General features: G+C 44.4%; 1 protein-coding gene across 5 annotated transcripts in view; it reads left to right on the top strand.

Moving 5' to 3' along the window:
• The window catches only part of TMCO3 (transmembrane and coiled-coil domains 3), a 612,636-nt gene that overhangs the window by 574,418 nt on the left and 17,131 nt on the right, over window positions 1-21,087 (top strand). For all 5 annotated transcript variants that reach the window (XM_069204660.1, XM_069204658.1, XM_069204662.1 and 2 more), the window contains exon 12: window positions 18,789-18,938. In XM_069204660.1, the coding sequence (XP_069060761.1) occupies window positions 18,789-18,938 (150 nt within the window). The remainder of the gene's footprint in view (window positions 1-18,788; window positions 18,939-21,087) is intronic.

Genomic DNA, 21,087 nt, shown 5'->3' with positions numbered 1-21,087 from the left:
ACTGTTACTTCGGTCACTCCTCCGTTCGGGTCCTCCCCTCCTGGTCCAACCCGGATTGGGCCGTGTCCCCCGGTCTACGCCTTCACGGGCAGCTGAGAGGTCGCCCGCTCCGTCCCTTACACTCAGGAGGTCCCCTGTGTGCTCGGGGAGTCTGAGATCCCCCTCACCAGCTGGCCGTTCCCGCCCACCAGGGCTCAACAGAAATCCAGTTTTCCTGTGTTCTCCCTCACTCAGCGCCGATGGATTCTTCTCCTCTTGCCTTTGTTTGGGGGCCCCACTCGGGTCGCTGTTCTTTGGGGGCGCAGGTGCGATCCAATGGGCCCCGCCTCCTTCCCCTTCTTTAAGCTTTATTCAGCGCTCCTGACTGCTTTATTTTTTTTGGGGGGGGGGGGGGCTCTCCTGATCTTCCTCCTCGTGACAGATGTCTGGCCCCACCGCTCGCCTGATGTTTAAGGGTCCTCTCCACCCTTTTTCCAAGCCAGGGGAGCAGTGCGCAATCTGGGTGTCCGCCGCCTCTCCCAGTACTTCAGTACTGCCTCTGATGGATCCAGTGTGTCCAGGGGCCCATCTCTGCACTCCCCCTGCTCCAGTCCGTGTTGTGGATACCTGCCTCCCCTTAGATCAGGGTCCGCCGGCTCCACACATTACCAGCGCCGAATCCAGGCCGGGTCTGGGGGCCCACGGTTTCAGCGCGCCCCCAGCTCACCTCAGGCTCTGCGAGCAGTGCGCAGTATTCGCTCCCCAGCCCTCCGCCACCGTCCGTCCGGCGCCACCTACGGCGTTGTAGGCCCGTTCTCTGCGCGCCTGCACGCAAGTACCCGGCTTCTCGGGGCGGGTCAGCCCGCCGGCTCCCGGAGTCTCCGACTACCTCGGGATCCACCCGCCAGTGCCCAGAGCGGGTTCCGCGGTTCTCCTGTGCCCTCTCAGGCACCCTCCGCGCTGCAATTGCGGGATGCCCCGGGGCTAGGCTCAGTGTCTGTGGATAAATTACAGGCCCCTCCGGAGCGCCAGAATTAAGCGTGCGCCATCTTCATTCGCACAGCCACGCCCCCCCAGGGGAGGCCGTTATGGAAAATACACCACCATCCCTTCAACCACCAGGTGTAGTAAGAGTAAAGTGCAACATTGCATTTACCAACCATCCAGCCCGCAACCGCATCCTTGTGGATTCGGTGAGGTGCAGTTCCTGAAGCATACATATATCTACGTTATGGTGGTACATATATCTGTCTACCTGACTTACCTTGCATGCATCATTGAGGCCTCGAACATTCCAAGTTTAACAGACGAGGCTGTTCATAGCAGGAGTTGGTGATATGGGGACCTCAGCGAACTCTCCAGCGAAGGTACTAAAGCGTAAAAGGGTAGGGACGTGCCTGAGTGTAGAAGGGAGGAGGGAAATGCAGCCAGGGCCACAGGGACAAACAGTCAACAAGTCCCCAACAATCCCCCCACCACCCACACTGGCCCTCCAAATGAGCCAGCCAGCGTAAACCAACCCCAATAACATCCCACAGAACCTCCCAGAAAGGGGGAGTAGAAATACAGACGATGGAATCATCCCAGGGGGGATATTCAGAAGCCCAACATTCTTTGACCTATGTAAAAGGTAGGATGGCCAGACATGTTAAATGTGTCAAAGCATCTATTTTTCTTCAGTTAGGGAAGAACGGTGCAGGTCACCAACTAGAGTACCTGAAAGTTCAGACACAGTGCTGGCTCAAAGCTTGTATAGCTTCATGTGTCACATGTGACCACATGGCTAAGAAGTCTAGCCTATTCCTGTGATTCACTCTACTTATTGACTGCAGCAGTTTTTGTGACAGGAGCGACAGTATAGAAATAATACCCATTGGAGGGAAATGTTATACTCACACCACGCTGTTGTCCTCTCAAACATGCATGCACTCACATGAGCCATCGTAATAAAGAAACATATGAAAAAATACTTGTTAATAATTTAATAATAATTAGCCCCACAGATCAACTTTATTAAAATAAACTTAAGTAGTATAAATTGTTCTTTAAAAACCTAGATCACCCAAGCAAATAGTTACCCACCATAAAAAAAGCTCATTGAAAGATTACAAAAATTGAATAAAAAAATCATGCCAAAAAATCTGACAACCCACACCCAAATCACTATATATTCAACATCCAAAACATAGACATCAATGGGAGACAACACAAAAGACACCCTCCTTTGTCTATCACATGAAGCTGTCCCACTTACGTATCCACAGGCCAATAGATTAAAATGTGTCATCTCGTATTGGCCAAGACTGTGTGTCCAGCTAGTCCATTAGCGTAGACGCGTTTCAATGTTTTTAACAATTTTTTTGACCACCTTCCTCAGGACAGACATATGTTGTCCCAGTCCATTAGTTTAAGTCTGTGTGAAAGTAAAAATTAACTACATCAAATTACAAACGTTAATCCTCATATATTCCCAGACCCCTTCCCTATGGGTATCTCCCATTGAATCCCTACCCCTCCTATTCATTTCCCCAGCTTAATAAAAACAATCCATAAATCCCCAATATAGAAACCACATATGCGGAACCAACCCCAATACACATTCCTTTATTACAACCTCGCAAAGTATACAGTCATACAAATACCAATCCCATCAATCACTCACCGAGTTCCAAAAGTGCATCAGTCATGAGTATGCCACATTCGAGTCAAGAAAGTATGTCCTGCTTCTCCAGTTTCCCCACCAGGCTCTCCTCTTAATCCTGCTGGTGTATAGGATTCATATCCTCTATGAGGACGAAGAATATGCCCCCAATGTGGCCCACAATCTCAAATCTATAAGTGAGAGAATTTCATAAAGTACTTATCCTTACTTAAGTACACTGATTTTATAGGGTGCATTACTCAATCAATTCCTGTCAATCCTGATTAATCCTCCGATCTAAGGAACTGAAATTCAGACCTCCCCACTCACTCAATTTTTTTCACATCCATACAGGTTCGTACCCCTTAACCTTCATCGTCCCAGTCAGCCTTATACAGTTTCCTCAGCCTAAACTGTACCGCGCCGCTCTACTGCCCAGCGTATTCATTCCAGGTCCACATTGTTCCCTTTCAATCCCTCCTGTGATAGTAACTCTATACTTTTAATGCCTCACATATTAAACTTAACTGTTTGTCATCCACTTTAACTTGAAATACTCATATGAGTTTCCCACACTTCACAGACATAGCACATTATTTCATTTATACAATCTTACCTTCTTTACGGGGTATTCATATTTCTACCTCCTCCTGTCGTCTACAGGCTCCCACTCTGTTAGTCCTCCCCTTATATTCATTGAAGGGACTCTACCGGACCAATCCACTACTTCCCATTCTTCGTCATTTTCTGTTTGGCCGTCTTTCAATTCCCTGTGTACCCTAAAGCCAACTCCTAGACCTCGCGTCTATTTTCATGGGCTCCTCTTTCAGGTGCCATCTTGGAGTCCCTATTATATCCTGCAAGGGTAAACCACATCCAGTACAATAGCTATCTGGGCTCATATTTGACCTTTAATGGAACAGCCTATCAGTGTAAATAAACCATCCTCATTTAGACTGGACTGACTCAACTTGCTTTACCCTAATACCGTAATAGGAGTCCTCCCTACTATTTAACCCTTTGCAGTATCCAATCTGATGATGTACCAGAGTTCCCTCCTTTTCCTAGCCTTATCTCCATCCCCACCTCTTTTCTTTTGGATGAGTTTCTCCAGTATGAACCAACGTATGTCTCTCTCCGAGTGACCCATCATCTTAAAATGTTCTACCAATGGGACATTTGTTTAGTTGTACGAATGGCTGATCTATGTTCACCCAACCGAGTCCTGAACTCCCTTCCTGTTTCACCTATATAACCCAAGCCACATGGACAGATAATCAAATATACTACATTCTTACTCTGACAGTTGTTCATGCAGTCGGGGTGACCTTAAAGCCCTGATACTCTATGTATTTTTGCTGTATGCATAAATCATAGCTATTACAATTACCACATCTATAATTTCATTTCACTTCTGTTCCAATTAGATTAAGTTGTCTCAAAGGGCACTCCTCCCCGTATGTCTGTACCAGATTGTGCCTAAGGTTGCCGTTCCATTTAAAGGCAAACAGGGGCTTCTTGAGTGGGGATAAAGCCTCCCAATTTAGGATATGCCGATTTTTGTTGATAATATTCCTCAGCCTATTACTAACACCATCGAACGGACTCACAAATACTATCCTGTCAGTCTCCTTAGTTCTCTGCTAGTTTTCCAACATACTTTCCCTACAGTATTATAGAAGCTAGCTCTCTTGAACGAGTGGCTGATCAGTTTGTGTGGCTAGCCTCTGTCTTTTAGCTTTTGCTTCAATACTCCCGATATAAAAATCTGAGGAGGGGCAATTCTTTCTAAGTCTTAAAAATTGACCGAAAGGAATATGCTGCTTCTGGGATTTAGGATGAAAACTCGAATAATGGAGGAGAGTATTCTTATCTGTGGGCTTGGTGAACAGTTCCACTTCTAAGTGCCCGCTAATTTCCTTGATCGGAATGTCTAAGAAATCCACCGAGGTGTTACTTACATGGGCTGTGAATTTCAGGTTAGGATCCCCCAAGTTAAGCCACTCAAGAAAGTCATCTAGTTGTAGATGTGTACCATCCCATATAAAAAATATGTAGTCGATAAAACGATGCCAGACCAACGCATTTTCAAAGAAGGGAGCCATCTCTTTATATATATATATATATATATATATATATATATATATATATGTCTAGTCTCAAAATTCCCTACATACAGGCAAGCTAGACGAGGTGCGCAGGTAGCACCCGTACTGGTTCCCTTCAATTGTAAATAAAGATCGTTCTTGAACAAAAATACATTCTTTTTGAGGACCAGTGTGGTGCAGTTAATAATACTGTATACATTGATTTTAATACAGTATGTGTGTGGGGGTAATTGTTATTAAATTATTAACAAGTATTTTATCATACATTCCTTTATTACGACGGCTCATGTGAGAGGATGTATGTTTGAGAGGACAACAGCATGTTGTGAGTATAACATTTCCCTCCAAGGGGTATTATTTCTATATCATTGTGATTTGGTGTCCTGTCCCCTTGGTGGATAGGTGGTGTGAGGGGCATCTCTCTCTTTTTGGAGCGACAGTCAACGAGACAGTGAAAGGAGAGTGCGGTGAGTGGGGGAAGGGTGATTGAGTGTACTATAACACAGGTGTCACTGGAATTATGCATTTGTGCAGCCACAGGGGTTCTGCATAACTATGGTTTTTTTCTGGATTTGCCACATAATTTATCATCTGCTGAATAACTAGCAGATTTCATCTAAAAAAACATTTCTGGCTCAAATGGATTAAAAGTTACTAAAACGCATTGATTTGTGATGCTGCACAGAGGAAGGTCCCTTTCAAAGGTTGACTGGCCACCCTTATCTTGCTTACTTCTCTTTTTGTGTGCCAAAGTGGTACTACTGAGATGAAATCTTTACCCAGGTTCCAAAATAATGCAGTTATACAAACACACAATGTTCGGCAGATTGCCACATGAATTGCTTTTTCTTGTCAGTCCAAATTAGTACCAGTGAGGTGCAACCAATGCCTAGACAGTGGTAACAAGTGTAAAAATGACAAACAAAATAATGAAATAATACTATAAAACAATGTGCAACGATGCACCGCATAACTTGCCTTTTCTTGCTGCATACCTAACTCAACCCTGCCACATAATTTGGCCCTCCCCTGCTGCATAATTCAAGTGGCCCTGGTTATAATGTGTGAAGCCGGGGCCTGCCATATTCCTTCTATTATCTGATTCTCTTTTTGGCTGGGCCATGGGCTATTGGGTACTGGATGGCGACCTCCCTTACAATTCTGTTTGCCTCTTTTCTTTTGCTCTTCGTGCTGGCAACAGGTAGTGAGTGGGTTTTGGTCCAAGTTTGAACACTTGATCAAACATATTAAATTCTGTGCAGATCACTTCACCTGCCTGTGCCTAAAGTTACAAATAGGTGCAACGTGAAAAGGGGGCATGAAGAGCTGTCCTTGTATTTCTTCATTCACTGCTGGTCTCTGTAACGCTTAAGGTGTGCGATTCTGACTTTTTGGTGCTTAGAATTTCAGCTATACGTGCTCAGGGTAGAAATAAAAGAATGTTTTATTTTTTTGATTTATTTACACATAAGCCTCCCTTCGCAATGGTGGGAACCTGACAGGTAGCATTCACGTTCACCTTCTGCAGAGTTATGCAACACCCCTAGGCTACAGGTGAGAGTCCCAAAGGGGCCAGCTTAGCCTTTTATCCTCTTGAGGTTAAGAAAATAATTGCCAATAAGTGTGATGATAAAGCAAACCTCTAACAGTTTATAAAAATTATGATACATAGAATCAGCAAGCACCATGGTGTAAAATGTCGTCTTTGGAGACTATTTGAAGAATGTTATCCATTATTAATCCACTGGATAGGTTATTCAACCAAGTTCCATTTTGTACCTGAATGTAGAAATAATGTTGCTGTGTTTAAGTGGGCTCTTCCTATTTGTAAAGTGTAGCTGTAAGCTATTTTCAGAGTGGAGATGTAACATGCTTTGAGCAAATTCTCGTGTTCACAGAGGATGACATTTTATTTTTATTTTTCTTGTGAAGTCTTTTTTCTTAGTGACAAACTACCTCTCTGTCTTCCTGTCTATTCTTTGCAACTCTCACCCCTGTCTATCCACCATGCCACATAATTCCACTACACAAATCCACCCCACACCACACAATTCCACAACTAACAATTTCAGTCCAAGCCACATAATTCCAAACCGCACCATGTACATCAGCTCCACTCCAAACTAAAACACATAGGTAAAAGACATTGTCATTTATTACACCAATAGTTCTAACTCTCACAAATGCAAGATACATTGCTTTGCAAATGCTTGTTTCAAGTTGTGTCCGAACTCGGTGTTGTAGGAGATTTGATATTTAACAATGATAAATACATTTCACCTCTAGATATGAGAGAGAAGTATATTGACATATGCCATCAGGAGCACGTCGATATGTCATATCTTAGGAATCTACTTAGAAATTGCTTTTGCTGTCCAGGCATGGATGTTGAAGCTAAAATATGGATTAGAAGATGTAAAGTTTGTTCTGCCTCTGACAAAATGTGGAAAACTCAGACCTCACCCATGCACTGTGTTCCTTGGCCCTCTAGTCCTTGGCAAAAATTAGATCTCTATAGAGCAGGGCCATTTAAAAATCTTCCCAACAATATGCAATATGTCATTGTTCCTGTAGACTGTCGCTCAAAATGTCTAGAAGTGATCCTTGCCGGTAAGGTCACTACCTATGTAGTTCTAGATTTTCTTATTGATGTTTTTAGTTGTGAGGGTTTTTGTAAGTGCCTCATAACTGACAGTGGTGTAAAATTTGTGTCCACAGAAATGAGTAATCTCTTCGCCATGGATGATATCCAACTTATTCAGACAACATTATACAATCCTCAGTGCAATGCACAGATAGAATGGCAAACTGTTACTGCAAAGTTAGTATAGTTCTAGCCCTCATTGGAAAGATTCCTTTCAATATTTTCATTAAGAAAATGTTATGGGCATATCAAATTTCACCCAATTCCCTCACAGGTACATTCTCTTTTTTCTTGCTTAAAGGGAGGGAACCCACTTCTTTCATTTCTCCATGGTGGCTCAGAGCTTATTTTCCCTTCTCCAAAATTAACAGATCTAGATCCTCCAGGTTGCAAGAGAGTATGTTTATGTCAAGACAAAGACAAAAACAGATATGACCAGCTCCACACAGTCTCTAACATGAATATTTAAGGGATGATTTGATTAGAATTCGTAAGCAAGGCCACGTTGAAAAGGGCTAAAGCACATTTTACAGACCACTAGAGTTATGAAAGTAAACAAACACAGTATTATCACCCAGTACAGCAACTGTTGAAGTTTGAAACAAGTTTCTAAATGTACTGATGATTCCTCTTTACATTTCACTGTAATACATGGAGGTAGAGATTCAAAAGTTTCTCAAGAATATTTTTTACATGGAATGTTTTCTTTTAATAGACATGTTTTCAACATGCTGATTCCACAAGTGAATCTACTTCCAAAGAATCTGCTATTGCTACTGAATTTGTTGGACATTCTTATGATTTTGCCTTAGTTGATGAATGTTTGAGAAGTCAGATAAAACCAGGATTCCGTCCTGGAAAGTTCCTGATGACATTTAAACTTAGTTTTCCTTAGGGAAGGAGATGTGTTGCATTTACATTTACTTATGTCACTCTGGAGTATTGTGATCGCTCATTTGTTATTCCTTTTCTGCCAGCTACCTTTTTCTGTTCCCCTCTTCCTTGTGTTCACCCGCTCCCACCCCTGTATTCTGAAGTGGTTCACTCCATAAAGCTTTGAAACATTCTGCAGCTCTCTCACCTGCCGTAAACGTTCATTGGTGAGATGCCGAGCCATTGTGCGGCTGTAATAAATAAAGCTGTCTTTCTATATTTCTTGTGGCAGCTCTGTTTCAATATTACAAGACCTTATCGTTTTTCTTTCTCATTGTTCTTTTCCCCCCGCATTGCTGCCTAACAGTTTGGCGCCATGGAGCACTCTTCTTGCTGCATCCACCCCTCATTATGTTCCATCACTATCCTGCAGCGATAGGTCAGTCATAGCTGGTCTTCTTGCTCAGCCCCTAAGCACCACCGCACCCCCCACCAACACTGTTAAAGTAGCCCCTGTCGTACTTGCATCACCAGCATCGAGGCAGAGACCTAGGATAGGAGCCACTCCCCGCAACAGGCTCTATCATACGAGGGTCCCCATCTTTACAGCTTGCTCGACTCATAAGTCAGGTGTGCCCCATCAAAAGATCACGGACTGGCCTTTTTTGTTATTGGCTTTTTATTGAAACTGTCTCTTACCTGATGGGCTCAGGTTTGCTTGAGTTTTACTGGCCAGTGGCAGTTCAGAAGGCGTATAACTACAAGATTTTTCCTTGGGCCGAACAATGTTATAAAAAAGCACGTCTGGTCAACCATCATGTTGACCCGGCCTCCTTGATTTGTTGTTACTTATACTTGAAAAAAAGTAAACTGAGTTATAAAAAAAATGGAAACAGCCAATATATGGGAGGTGCTGCAGCAGCATAGTCCTAATGTTAGTAGGCCACAGGGCAGACATCCATACACAGGCCTCAGACTGCCAAATCTTCGCCTCCAAACTTTCTTATGGCAGCACTGGTCTTAGGCCAACAGTTTCATCATCCTATCCTCAGCCAAATCAATATCAGACAGTATCCTTGCCACCTATGCTGGAGTTGACTACCTCATTTCTGCTCAAGTGGCTATTCTACTGTGGTGTCCTTGTAAGTTCTAGGAAGCTGAGCACATAAAATGTAAGGGAAAACTAAAGTTCCAATAAGGGAATTGCCTGAAGTCTTCATTTGAAAGGAGAAAGTGTCCCTATCTGGAACTGATCCAAATATATTTTATATTGTTTGAAAACACATTCTGTAGTATCCACCCCAATGGTCATATGACATTCACCCTCAAACCTTCTGGGGAATTTCACATAAACTATTATGAACATTGTCCAAGTACAGTTCATGGGTAGTTGATATTTGAATTGAATAACACACCCTGATAGGAACCTGTTAACAAACATACCACAGATTGCAAAACAATTTGACTTTGTGTTTTTACAATGCTAAAATAGCTTAAGCTTATGTTCCCAATTAAGTCAGTATATTTTTAAATGGCAAAATAAATACACTTTAAAATGAGAGATCATTTTTCAAACTGCACTAAGGCAGCACAAGTCCACATCTCATAGCCACCAATAGCAGGGTAAATTATGAGTAATGTCTCCAACATTCTTGTGAATTGTTCATACATTTGTTTGAAACGGATAAAGTTAATCCGTTTGCCATTTGGGGTATTGTCACTGTTTTTGGTAATGGACGCCTTTTGAACAGCTTACCAGTAGTTCCTCTTGCATCTTCTACAACAAAAAATGTCCTTGTCCGCACTTGATTTGTGTTCCTGGCATTCAAGGTTTAACCGATTCTTTTCAGCTGACCCCATGTCTCATTTGTACCTTTTTTTGACTAAAGACCGATATTAACTGCTTATTGTCAATAACCTATTGTGGACAATACCACTAAATCAGTACTTATAGTGAGTTTTGGGTCAGTTGGTTGGTTTGCTTCCCTGTCACTCTTATTTGCTTGATTCTTAATTAATGGCTTTACTTCCTTTTCTTGTGTTTGTCCCTCTCCTGGAACATAGCTTATTTGCCTTTAGTTTGATGATTTTCATTCTTCTACTGCTTATATTCATTTAACTCTTCTTTTTTTTCTTTTTATTTCAGCATTTCATGTGATTGCATATGTTCTCTTTCTCTCTCGCTTGTGTGCTGCTTCACCTCTCAAATACGCTCTCCTCCATGCTTTCACTGCTGTTCCTCTCTGTACCCACCCAACTTTCCATCCCACCATTCCTTCCTGCCTTTTTTTCAATTTTATTTTTAAATCCCCCATTCCAAATTCCTCTGTTGCTGCCCTGCTGCTCCCCTCCTCCCTGCCACTCCAGCATTGACTTCTGATACAGACTTTTAATAGGGGATTCCTCCCCTTTTCAGTATCCCCCCAGGTGTCAGACTAGATCTTGAAAATAGTCAGCACTACCCCTGCGTGCTGGTAAGTGGCACCAGCGGTTCCAAGTCGCTATCATTCCACATTAAAAGTGACCTACACCGGCCTGTATAGGTGCCTCCCATATGTGCTGCCCTCAGTTCCTTTCTTTTCGTGCTAACAGATGTGGATCTGGACCTAGCTCTGGTCTCTTTGAGACAGGTGGTCTGCGAGGTTCAAGGTTTCGGGTAAGTCCAAGAAGAGGTGAAAGAAGTTAAGGCGGGACCTGTCCCCGTCCCACCATTCTCAGTCTCCTCAAGGGGCGCGAGATAATCATAGTGCCTCGGATCCGCTCCTGAAGTCATTCTGCAGAGCCAGTTCTTGAGGCCACCTCATGTAGGGTCTCCAGGGCCCACAGCTACTCAGCACTACAATACAGGCGTTTTATAATGTGATGTGCATTTTTGGCACAACCCGGAGTCCCGCTGGTGCGCCCATTGGCCCCAAGGAGCAGAGAGGCCTCCCGTCGGAGCTTCCACTGGCGTGACCTCCCTCTGCACCATTTGGGCCTTCAGGACCTGTTCCCCAGGATCCACCACCAATGCCGGAGCTGGATCTTTGACACCAGAGGTGAAAGATAGCCAACCCTAGTGCTGTCTGATGCCACTGCCAACACCGGAGCTGGATCCATGACACCACATGAGGGAGATTGCCAACCCTTAGTGCTAATAAACACAAAAGCGGTCCAGCGAGGGGTCGGACTAGGCGCATAGCGAGCGCCTCCTTTGACGTAAGTGTGACTATAAGGGGACACTCCCCGTCTGGAATCTGGGGCCAGTAGCCTTTAGATGTGGGGCCTCCGCTAGGTCGTTCCTCGCCACAGGTATGCCCTTTCATTTATTATTATATTTCCTTTCCCACTCTTTTATTGAGTGTTGGATATTTGTCTTTACATTGCACAACGTTGAGGGATCCTAGGCCCTGAAGAATGCCCCCAGACCTTCCTTGGCTCATTGTAGAGGGCAGAAACATGTCGGCCAATTTTTAGATAGGTGAACCAGTGAGTCCTTACTCTCACCCTGGTGTCCCACCCTTGTTTTTAATACACCAGTAGACAACACTATTAAAAGTGTAGATTGCACACCGGTAACTGCCTAGGTGTTTTTATAGCTTCCCCTAGCTTAGCTGGATCCCACTTACTCCAGATGAATAATAATTTATGCACTCCCTCCCGTTCCTTTCACGGTGAGGTTGAGTCCGCCCAGGTGGCACTGTCCTACCTGGGTGGGGCTAGGTGGTCAAATGATGAAGCATGACACTATATAGTGTGTGAGACCACCTAGTCCGTAAAGGAAATACCCCCTCCCCCTACCCATCACCACCTCACAGCACTCACGCTCCATTTTTACACCCATTGAGGTCTAGGAGCCCCTGGATAATCTCCCGTGGGCACAGCTCCTTATCACTAGTGAACCCCATAGCCTTTTTGTGTTTATTGGCTTTATATGTAGGGAGTTAGTATGGGTTGATTCCTATTAATTGCTGTGTTCCAAACTCCCTATACTCTCCGTTTGTATTACAACTCTTAGTGCTGTCTGATGCCGAAGCAGGCACTGCTCCATCCTCAACGCCACTTATGGCTTCTTACAGGGGCATTTATTGTGATACGTACAGAGTGCCTTTGCTTCACCGCAGATCCTCAATTATGCATGACTCTTTTGGTACCATTTCAGATAATGACATGAATTTGCCCAGGCCTGCCATGAAGACAATTGGCATGAAGATCTCCAGGATGCACGTGGATTGGACACTTGACCAGACGCTGACTTGGTTTTGCTTTCAGGACCCTCCAGGGAAGGGAGTGCATCATATGCTATGATCATGTGGTGGGGTGCTGAGATTAGATCTTCAGCTTCCCCCTCAAGAGACAAGGCTTACTAAGGTCCTCGAGCAGGGACAGTCCATTTCTAAGCCACTGCTTCCCTTTAATGAGGCTGTCACTGATAGCTTCTTGGCGACCTGGGCTAAGCCCTGTTAGGAGCCTCCAGTCAACTGCCAGATTGCCTGTAGACACTGTCTTGCACTGGAAGATCCTGCTTCCTGACCTACCCTCACTTGCCTGAGAGCTTGGTGGTTCAGGTTTTTTCTAGTAAGGTGAACCCAAATGCGTTCCACTCTCTTCCCTCCAACTAATAGTCCAGATGGGGTGAGACCTTTGGAAAACAAGTGTTCTCATCCACTAGTCTCGTCCCGAGGTCGGTAAACGCCAGCTGCCTTCCTGTCCTTGTACCCACACCTTGTGTGACTCAATGACCCAGGTTTTACCGATTTGCGGGAGGAAGCCCCGGTCAACCTTTCTCAGGCCTTCTAAGTTGGCCATGACACAGTGAAATTTACGATCCGTTGTGGGCTTGATACAACTGATTTCATTGGCACAGCTGCTGGCACCAAACTGGCCCTCAGCTGACATGCATGGATGCAACCCACAGTTTTTTGGGTTTAATGGACATGACGTTTGATGGTTTCTGTCTTATTGTGGGCAAGGCAGAATCTGCCCTTGAATGATTTTAAGAGAGCTGGGCCACGGTGTGTGCCCCTTGGCCTGTCACCCCACCTCTCACCAGCCACACCAGCAGTTTTACCCCCTCCGTGGCTCTGGTAGGGTTTTCATCATTACCAACAGCTGCAGCTGTTTCCTGGCTGTGGTGTAGTGCACACAGACAGTGGGGACACCAGGGACAGAAGCAGCCCAGTCAGTTACCTCTCCAGTTTCCGCCATATCCAAACCTCTTAAGTATGTCCTTAGTGACACACAGCCACCCTTTCTGCGATAAGATCAGGTACTTTTTCAGAGTGGCAAGCTATCACCTAGGACCAGTGGATGGAGCTATCTGCAGTCCATAGTGGGGCAGGAGCATTTCCAGTTTGCTGTGCTCCCCTTTGGCGTCACTAATACCCCTCAGCTGTTCACTAAAGTTATGGCAGTAGTTGCACATATCTTCAGTGGTCTCTTATTTCCCCATCCTTGATGACTGGCTATTGAAGGTGGGCTCATACCAGGTAGTTGCCACCTACATCCAGACTACAGTGAACCTCCTAACATCCTTGGGGTTCACTATCAATGTGCAAAAGTTACACCCAACTCCTTCACAAATACTCCTCTTCATCTGAGCCATTCTGAACACAGTGCAGTTTCACACCTATCGAGTGGAGAGTCCAGGACATTCAGGCTATGATCAAATGTTTCAGTCTCTCTCCGGGTTTTCAGTAAGAGTGACTCTGGGGCTGCTAGAGTGGGTGGCTTCCTGCAAGTCAAGGATGCCAGGGATTTCAAGTTCCGTTGGGCACAGAATCAGGGAGCTCTCTCCGACCACATCCAGATTTTGGAAGAGACTGCAAAAGCCCTGCACTGGAGGCTGCTGGACTGCATTTTAGTCAGTGGCAGGCCCCTCTCCCTAACCGCCCCTAGAGCTGACAGTGGTTACTGATACATTGCTTCTAGTTGGGATGGCAACCTGGGAGAGGTGGAGGTCAGAGGCCTCTAGTCGCCTATGGAAGCTCAACGCCACATTAATCTGCAAGCCATCCACTTGTCGTTGAAAGCCTTTCTACCACCCATCATTGAAGGATGGTTCATGGTTACACAGACGTCACCACTGCCATGTGGTACTGCAACAAAAAGGACAGAGTGAGGTTGTGTACCCTGTCCCAGGAAGCTCTATGGTTCTCAACGCCTCGAAAGTTCCCTGGTGGTGTAGCATTTGGTGGGATCTTTGAATGCCAGGGCAGACAAACTCAGCCATCAATGTCTTGCAGATCTCAAATGGCAGTTACGATCGGAAGGGGCACAAGGCCTCTTCCATGATTGGGAAAAACCTTGGGTCGATCTCTTCACCAATGTTGAGAACGTATAATGTCAGTACTTGTACATGTTGATGTTTCCAAAGCGGCTGTTGCTCAGGGATGCATTCTGCTTAGAATGGAACTCTGGACTTCCGTACTCCTTCTTGCAGCTACCTCTCCTGCCCCAGGTTCTGAAGATCTTTAGGAAGGACTGGGACCAAGTCAAGCTAGTGGCTCAGAATTGGGCAAAGATGCTAAGGTCTCCCAAACTCCTGGACATGGGCATCCATCCTCCGATCATGCTGCGCCTTCAGGAGACAGGAGTATCTCCTATCATAGCAGGAGGGTAAAGTCTTGGCACCAAACCTGCACACCCTCCACCTCCATATTTAGAGATTGAGCAGCAACAGTTAAGTGTTTTTGACCTCCCTCCTGGGGTTGTGGATGTTATTTTGGCAGCCAGGCGTCCATCCACCAAGTCCTATACGCCTGTCGTTGGGATACGTTTGTGGCCTGGTGCACCACCAATCAAGTTGACCCACTTCATGCCAAATTGTCAGAGGTTTTACTGTTTGTGTTGTCCCTTGCCCAGTAGGTCTGTGCTTTGGGCACTGTTGAAGGGTACCTTTCGGCAGTTTCTGCCTTTCTACAGTATTTTAAACAACATAGCTGGTCCAGCAAACAGTTGTGATGTGTTTTCTCAAAGAGCTACATCATCTGTTTCCTCCTTCTCCTTTTGCTATGCCCCAGTGAGACTTAAATTTGTTTTTGACTTTTCTTATGTGTTCTCCATTCGAACTTATGCACAGCTGTCCTCTTGGGGTGCTTACCCTCAAACCAGTCTTTCTGGCGGCAATTATCTCGGCACGGAGTGTAAAGAAACTACAGGCACTCCTCCTAACCATCCTTATGCCAATTTCTACCAGCTGGTTCTTGGAACAAGTGCCTCCTTTTTTCCAAAAATAGTAACTCTTTTTTATGTCAGGCAAACTATTGCCCTCTCAACTTTCTTTGCTCCACCTCACCCCTATAAAGAGGAAAAGAGATTATATATTGTTTAGATCCTAAAAGGGAGCTCAGCTTTTACAACAGTCATACCAGAGAACACAGATTGGATGATTAGCTCTTTATTAGGTTTTCGGAGACAAAGAAAGGCAGGGTAGTACAGAAGAAAAGCATCTCTCCCCATATTGTGCTCTGCATTAAGATCTGCATGTGGAGTGCTTGTCCTGGTCGTTTGCCAGCAGCTACTTCATGGGTGTCTCTTCATACGTTCACAAAGCAATAATGTCTGGACATCCAGGTCTGTGGAAATGCGCATTAGACCGTTCCGTCCTGCAGGACTTTTTGTTTTGAGACAGTTCATAGGCCCACAACCTGGGAGGTACTGCTTTGGTATCTATTCATATGGTGAGAAATCAGTGGTCAGAAGTCTGTATCCGAAAAACAAGTTAATTACTTTTGGTAAAGCTTTTTTCCTATTTTCACTGTTTTGTTTATTTTAATTTTTATATTTCGGAGCTTCATAGGCTTCAATTTTCTACTGGGCCACTCATTTTTCTTTATTTTATTAATTTTTTTCTACTTACATCACAGAGAATGTTAACGAAAAAAGGCAGCTCCATCATTACACATACATATGCATAGGTGGTGATGCACACATAAATGTCATTCTGCAATGGCAGCATTGTTATGTTTTTTTCAATGTTGTTCTGTATAGAAAAACACTCTTTTTGGCAATGTAAACCCCCACTATTTATCTGGTTTCTGATGTGGCTTAAACTGTTAGGGCACTGCGTCCCTGCTAGCCCGGTCCCCAGTGCCAGATCCCGTTCCCCAAAACTGCACAGTTGTTTTACACAATTGGCAAACTCTTTAGCTATAATAGTTAAGTCCCTAGTAAATACTACCCCTGGGGCCTGGGGTACTAAGGAAGGTCTGAGTGCTTCATCACCAGTTGTGCCAACCCCAGGGGCCCTTTACCAAACCCACACAGTGCTGCCATTGCAGACTGCATGTGTTGGGGCAGGCTAAATTGAAAACACAACCTGTCACACACCCCTGTGTTCCAGGTCCCCTATCACTGCATGTGCCAGGTGTAAGTCACCCCTAAGGCAGGGTGCATCAAGGCACATGTGAGGGCATATATGCATGAGCAGATATGCCCCTGCTATGTCTCTGTCGATTCAGAGATGTAGTAAGTGAACAGGGAAGCCATTTTAAATGTATGTGCTAGACAATGGTCATTACAAGTTCTCCAGCTACATGATGACTTCTCTGAATCCTGGGATGTTTGGTATCAAACATTTCAGGATTAAAAACCCTGAAGGCCCCAGTGATGGATTTATTAATAAATGCACTCAGCGGGCTTCCTAGAGGTTCCCCCTGAAAACAGACCAGCTACAAGTGTGCTGACTGACTGGTCCTGACCAGTTCAGCCACCACAGACATGTTTCTGGCCCCCCAACGTGAGAGTCCGGGCTCTTGAGGGCCTGAGACAAAAGCCTGCCCTGGGCAGAGGTGTTACCACCTCACCCACGCAGGATGGACATTCCAGGGTGGGAAGCTTCGAAGGCCTTGCTGCCTTTGTAATACAACCCAGGTCTCTCCAAATGGCTGAGATGTCCTGACCACACTTTTGGCGGCAGCACAGTGGGAAAATTAGGCATATTAGGAGGTATTCCCACTTCATGCCAGTCCCACCCTAAGGTGCACGAGCTGAAGTGCACACCACTTCTCATATTCCTCCATCTTGCTTGGAAGAAATTAGGCCACTAGGGTTAGGGTTATGCCCACTTCCCAACAGAAGTGGTCATAAGAAGTGTGTAGTCACCCTAAATGTGGGCAGCCCGTTGGCTACCACCTGGCACTCCCTGTAATACCCCTAAATTGAGTATTTAGATGGCACCCCCGAACCCTAGAACTCGGATCCTAATGCCCTACGAAGATGAGGACAAAGAAGAGTTGCGTCCACAGAAGAGGAAAAGAAGAAGTATCTGACCACCCTGGACTGCCTGCTGACCTCATTTGATCCAAGAAGCCAACTTGCCCAGACAGCAAAAAAGACTCAAATCTCCTGTGAGCAGCGGACCTGCTCTGCAAAAAGAAACTCCAAGGAAAAGACTCTGCAGCTGCTGGGACCCCAAAGACCCGACACCTGAAGTGACCACTGCATCCGACATCCACGACCCGAGGTGCCATAAACGGTGCCAACGCGGGTCCCCAGCTGCCCAGAGACCGAGTCCATTGTGGTCTCACCCATCTTGGACTCATCCGAGACACCTGCAGCCTCTGCACGCAGGCCCCTCTCCAGCAGCCTTGTGGTGAGAGAAAGCCCAACACCTCCAGCAACCACTACACCGGTCACCCCTGACCCCATCTGAGGTAGGTCACTGGTGCCAACGATGTCCTCTGGCTCCCAAGAGCTCAAGTCCACCCCTGCCGACTTTCCGACGATGCCTGCAGCCTCAATATGCCAGACTCCTGACCGCGAGTGCTCCCCGTGAGAAACCTCGACACCTAAAACACCCCTGCATCCGTCACCCCTGGGCACAGGAGAAGAGGACCAAGGTAAACCTACCTCCTTGAGCACCCCAAGTCTACTACCTACCTGCTTGTTGTCCCTGACTGGTTTCCTAGCCAGAGCCTGCAGCCTGTTTAGCTCTACCCTCTGATAAGCCTAACTGCTCACCCATACTGCGACAAAATAGAGCATTCGTCCTATCTACTTTTGCCTCTGCAAAATCAGTTGGGGATCCACAGGACTCTAATGCACAGTGTACTTAATTTTAGTGCAGAATATAGAGAGCCAGCGATCTACATTCTTCATCAGCAAACAAGCATTATTCTTCTTGCTGATGTGGAGCAGCATTTGCAAAAAATGGGTAGCACCATTGACTGGTAGGACCTATTGGCTTTGCCAGTGTTTGTTTATTATGGTCCTGGTATTTGTGTTGTTGTTTGTGAGAGGCCTTATTCATTGTTGATGTGAGATTCGGTAAAGATTTGCAAACAAATTTTCTAGATCGTCAGAATGTCTTGCTACCTTTTTGACTGAGCTGTAGGTTGTACTAAACGTTTGTCACTGATGTTTTTCTAGTTCTAGCAGTAAGTGGTACCGCGCTATACATTCTCATCTTGAGTTCTGTCTGGGCTTAGTTGTAAAATGCTTATAACATAGCTTGTGTGTGTTTGCATTTCAGATTCATTTTCTTAGTTTGATAACTTTTAATTGTATACGAGAAGAATCATAAAAACATATTTGATAGCGACTAACCTCTTGTCTTTTCTAGTTTGTTTTGGCAGTAGTCGTTCTTACTCTATTTCTGCCAAAAAGTAGCCAGTACATCAAGTGGATCGTCTCTGCTGGATTAGCCCAAGTCAGTGAGTTTTCCTTTGTCCTGGGAAGCAGAGCAAGAAGATTAGGAATCATCTCAAGAGAGGTGAGATATATTTGGACATTTTACTTTTAAATCTTTTTTTCACTGTATTCCATCAAATGGTTAGACCTCCTAAGTGCCTTGAAAGATGAAGCTTCTCAAATACTTTGTGAAAGAACATTGACAATACATACATAAAAATGGCATAGAGAGGCAATCAAAATACTCCTAAAATGTTCTGGCCTTCACATAGCATCAAACTGATTCCATGATTGAAGTAAAATTATCTTTCAGACTGTAAACCCTGATGGTGTGTGGGTTTCATTGGTCTTCAACAGTAGCTGAGAAACTCTGATCTTTGGCAAGCTTTGTCTGAATTCTGTATTGATATATCTGGCTTTCAAATGACAACTAAGACTTCATTACTGTGAAAAGGAAGTTGGCATTATAAGACAAGGCTCCCCCAACAGCAACAGTTGTTTTATAGAACTTTATTTCACTGACAGTAACTTTGGAGATGGTCACTGGTGATGCCTGAAGCTGGTACTTGTACCTTTATCAGACGTGTGAGTAGGGCAAGGTACTGTAAGTTTGGGAAAGCTGAATGCATATTTTCCAGATAGCCATATACAATTAATATAAGCAGACTTCTTTACATATGCAGTGATTATCCCAAAAACCTGGCATTAGTCTGCGTATCCTGGACCTTTATTGGTCCCACCGTTATGCTAAGGCCACAGGCATTAGCCATTGCTTTCAATGTTATTATAGATTAATTAGTCAATTAATTGACACTGTTGGTTCCTATGTACATCCTAAACAATTTACCCTATGCCAGACAGCTTCTCCGCAGGTCGACAATATACCTGACATAATCCATTCTCCTCTTTCCCTGCCTCACATCTCCACGTAGATAGGTGGACTTAATGTCATAAGTAATTGGATTTATGGACTGAAAACTATTGATTCCTGATAGCTATTTGCTATTTAGTCTTCATGGTTTCTGCATGCAGTCTTCAACATTGTTTCTTATGCATTCTACTATGTAAAGCAATGTTTTTATCGTGGAGTATGGACCAGTAGTGCTGACCCAAAGATACATCTAGGTTTTAGTGACACTTGTCTGAAAGGCAAGGTCATGATTTCTAAGGTGCATAATTGATTTCACAATTAAGGTAAATATATTGCTTGAGCAGGAGCGCAGAGAACAACAAACTAATATTGACACTAGTAGATCTGGCATGGGCACGTTCTCACGCTCTACTGAATCCCCTCCTAACATTTACAAAACCATGACATGGCAAGTTCAGCAAAGTCTTCAAAATTTCCTTTCAATCATAAAGAATAGGATGACATGTTCATGGCTGTGATAGGACTGGCGTTAAAGATGTAAATTCATGCCTATCCCAAGAATGACACCACACATAGCAATAGTACTTTCTCTGTTCTCTCTGTGGGTCAAACACTATACTAGATCAATGCGTAGAAGTATCTTAAGATTGTCCTGAAGCTGCCTGCCAGAAACTTTGTCAGGAACCTTTAAGAGTTCTGCCATCGTTGAACAGTGGACGTTTTCTCATAACCTGAATGCACTCTTTATTTGTGTTGTGAGGAGAGAAGGGTGCCACAGAGCAACCTCGCCATTGCATTTATAACTCGATTTTGTATGATCTATTGAGAGGTTTTCTGTTCATGTGTATTATTCTGATTTCAATAGTTTTAGCTTTGCATTTGTCACTTGATGTTTGACAGTGTGACTGTAGTTGCTAACATCTAGCCATGTTTAAAATAATTTGCTGTATATTTGATTTTATAGGTAATGTTGTAACCCAAGAGTTAGAAACAGTTGTTAAAAGGAATAGAATGATTCTAAATATGCAATTGGATTTATGCTTAGTGCACCTACCAGGAAGCATTCTAGTACAGTTTGGGAACCGTGAATCTCTTTTAGACTGTTTATCAGAATACTCGCCTATTGAATTTATAACTTGAGTTAGAGAGACATTGGTGAAACTTATTTTGGAAGTACCTTTTATTTCCATGTAATATTTTCTACAGTTGAAGAGTAGTGATATAATAGTCCGAGGTCACTCTTTGATATAGGAATGTTGTTGGCTCCATAAGCCAATGCAGTGGCTAAGATGTTTGTCTCCAATTTTACTGACTACAAAACGTTTTCCTCTTACTGCAAACTGATCATTGGGTACATATG

Source organism: Pleurodeles waltl, chromosome 8 (genome assembly GCF_031143425.1).
Source record: "Pleurodeles waltl isolate 20211129_DDA chromosome 8, aPleWal1.hap1.20221129, whole genome shotgun sequence".
In the NCBI taxonomy this organism is placed as follows: Eukaryota; Metazoa; Chordata; class Amphibia; order Caudata; family Salamandridae; genus Pleurodeles; species Pleurodeles waltl.
Note: the sequence above shows the minus strand (reverse complement) of the source record. Positions and strands in the feature narration are given on the sequence as shown.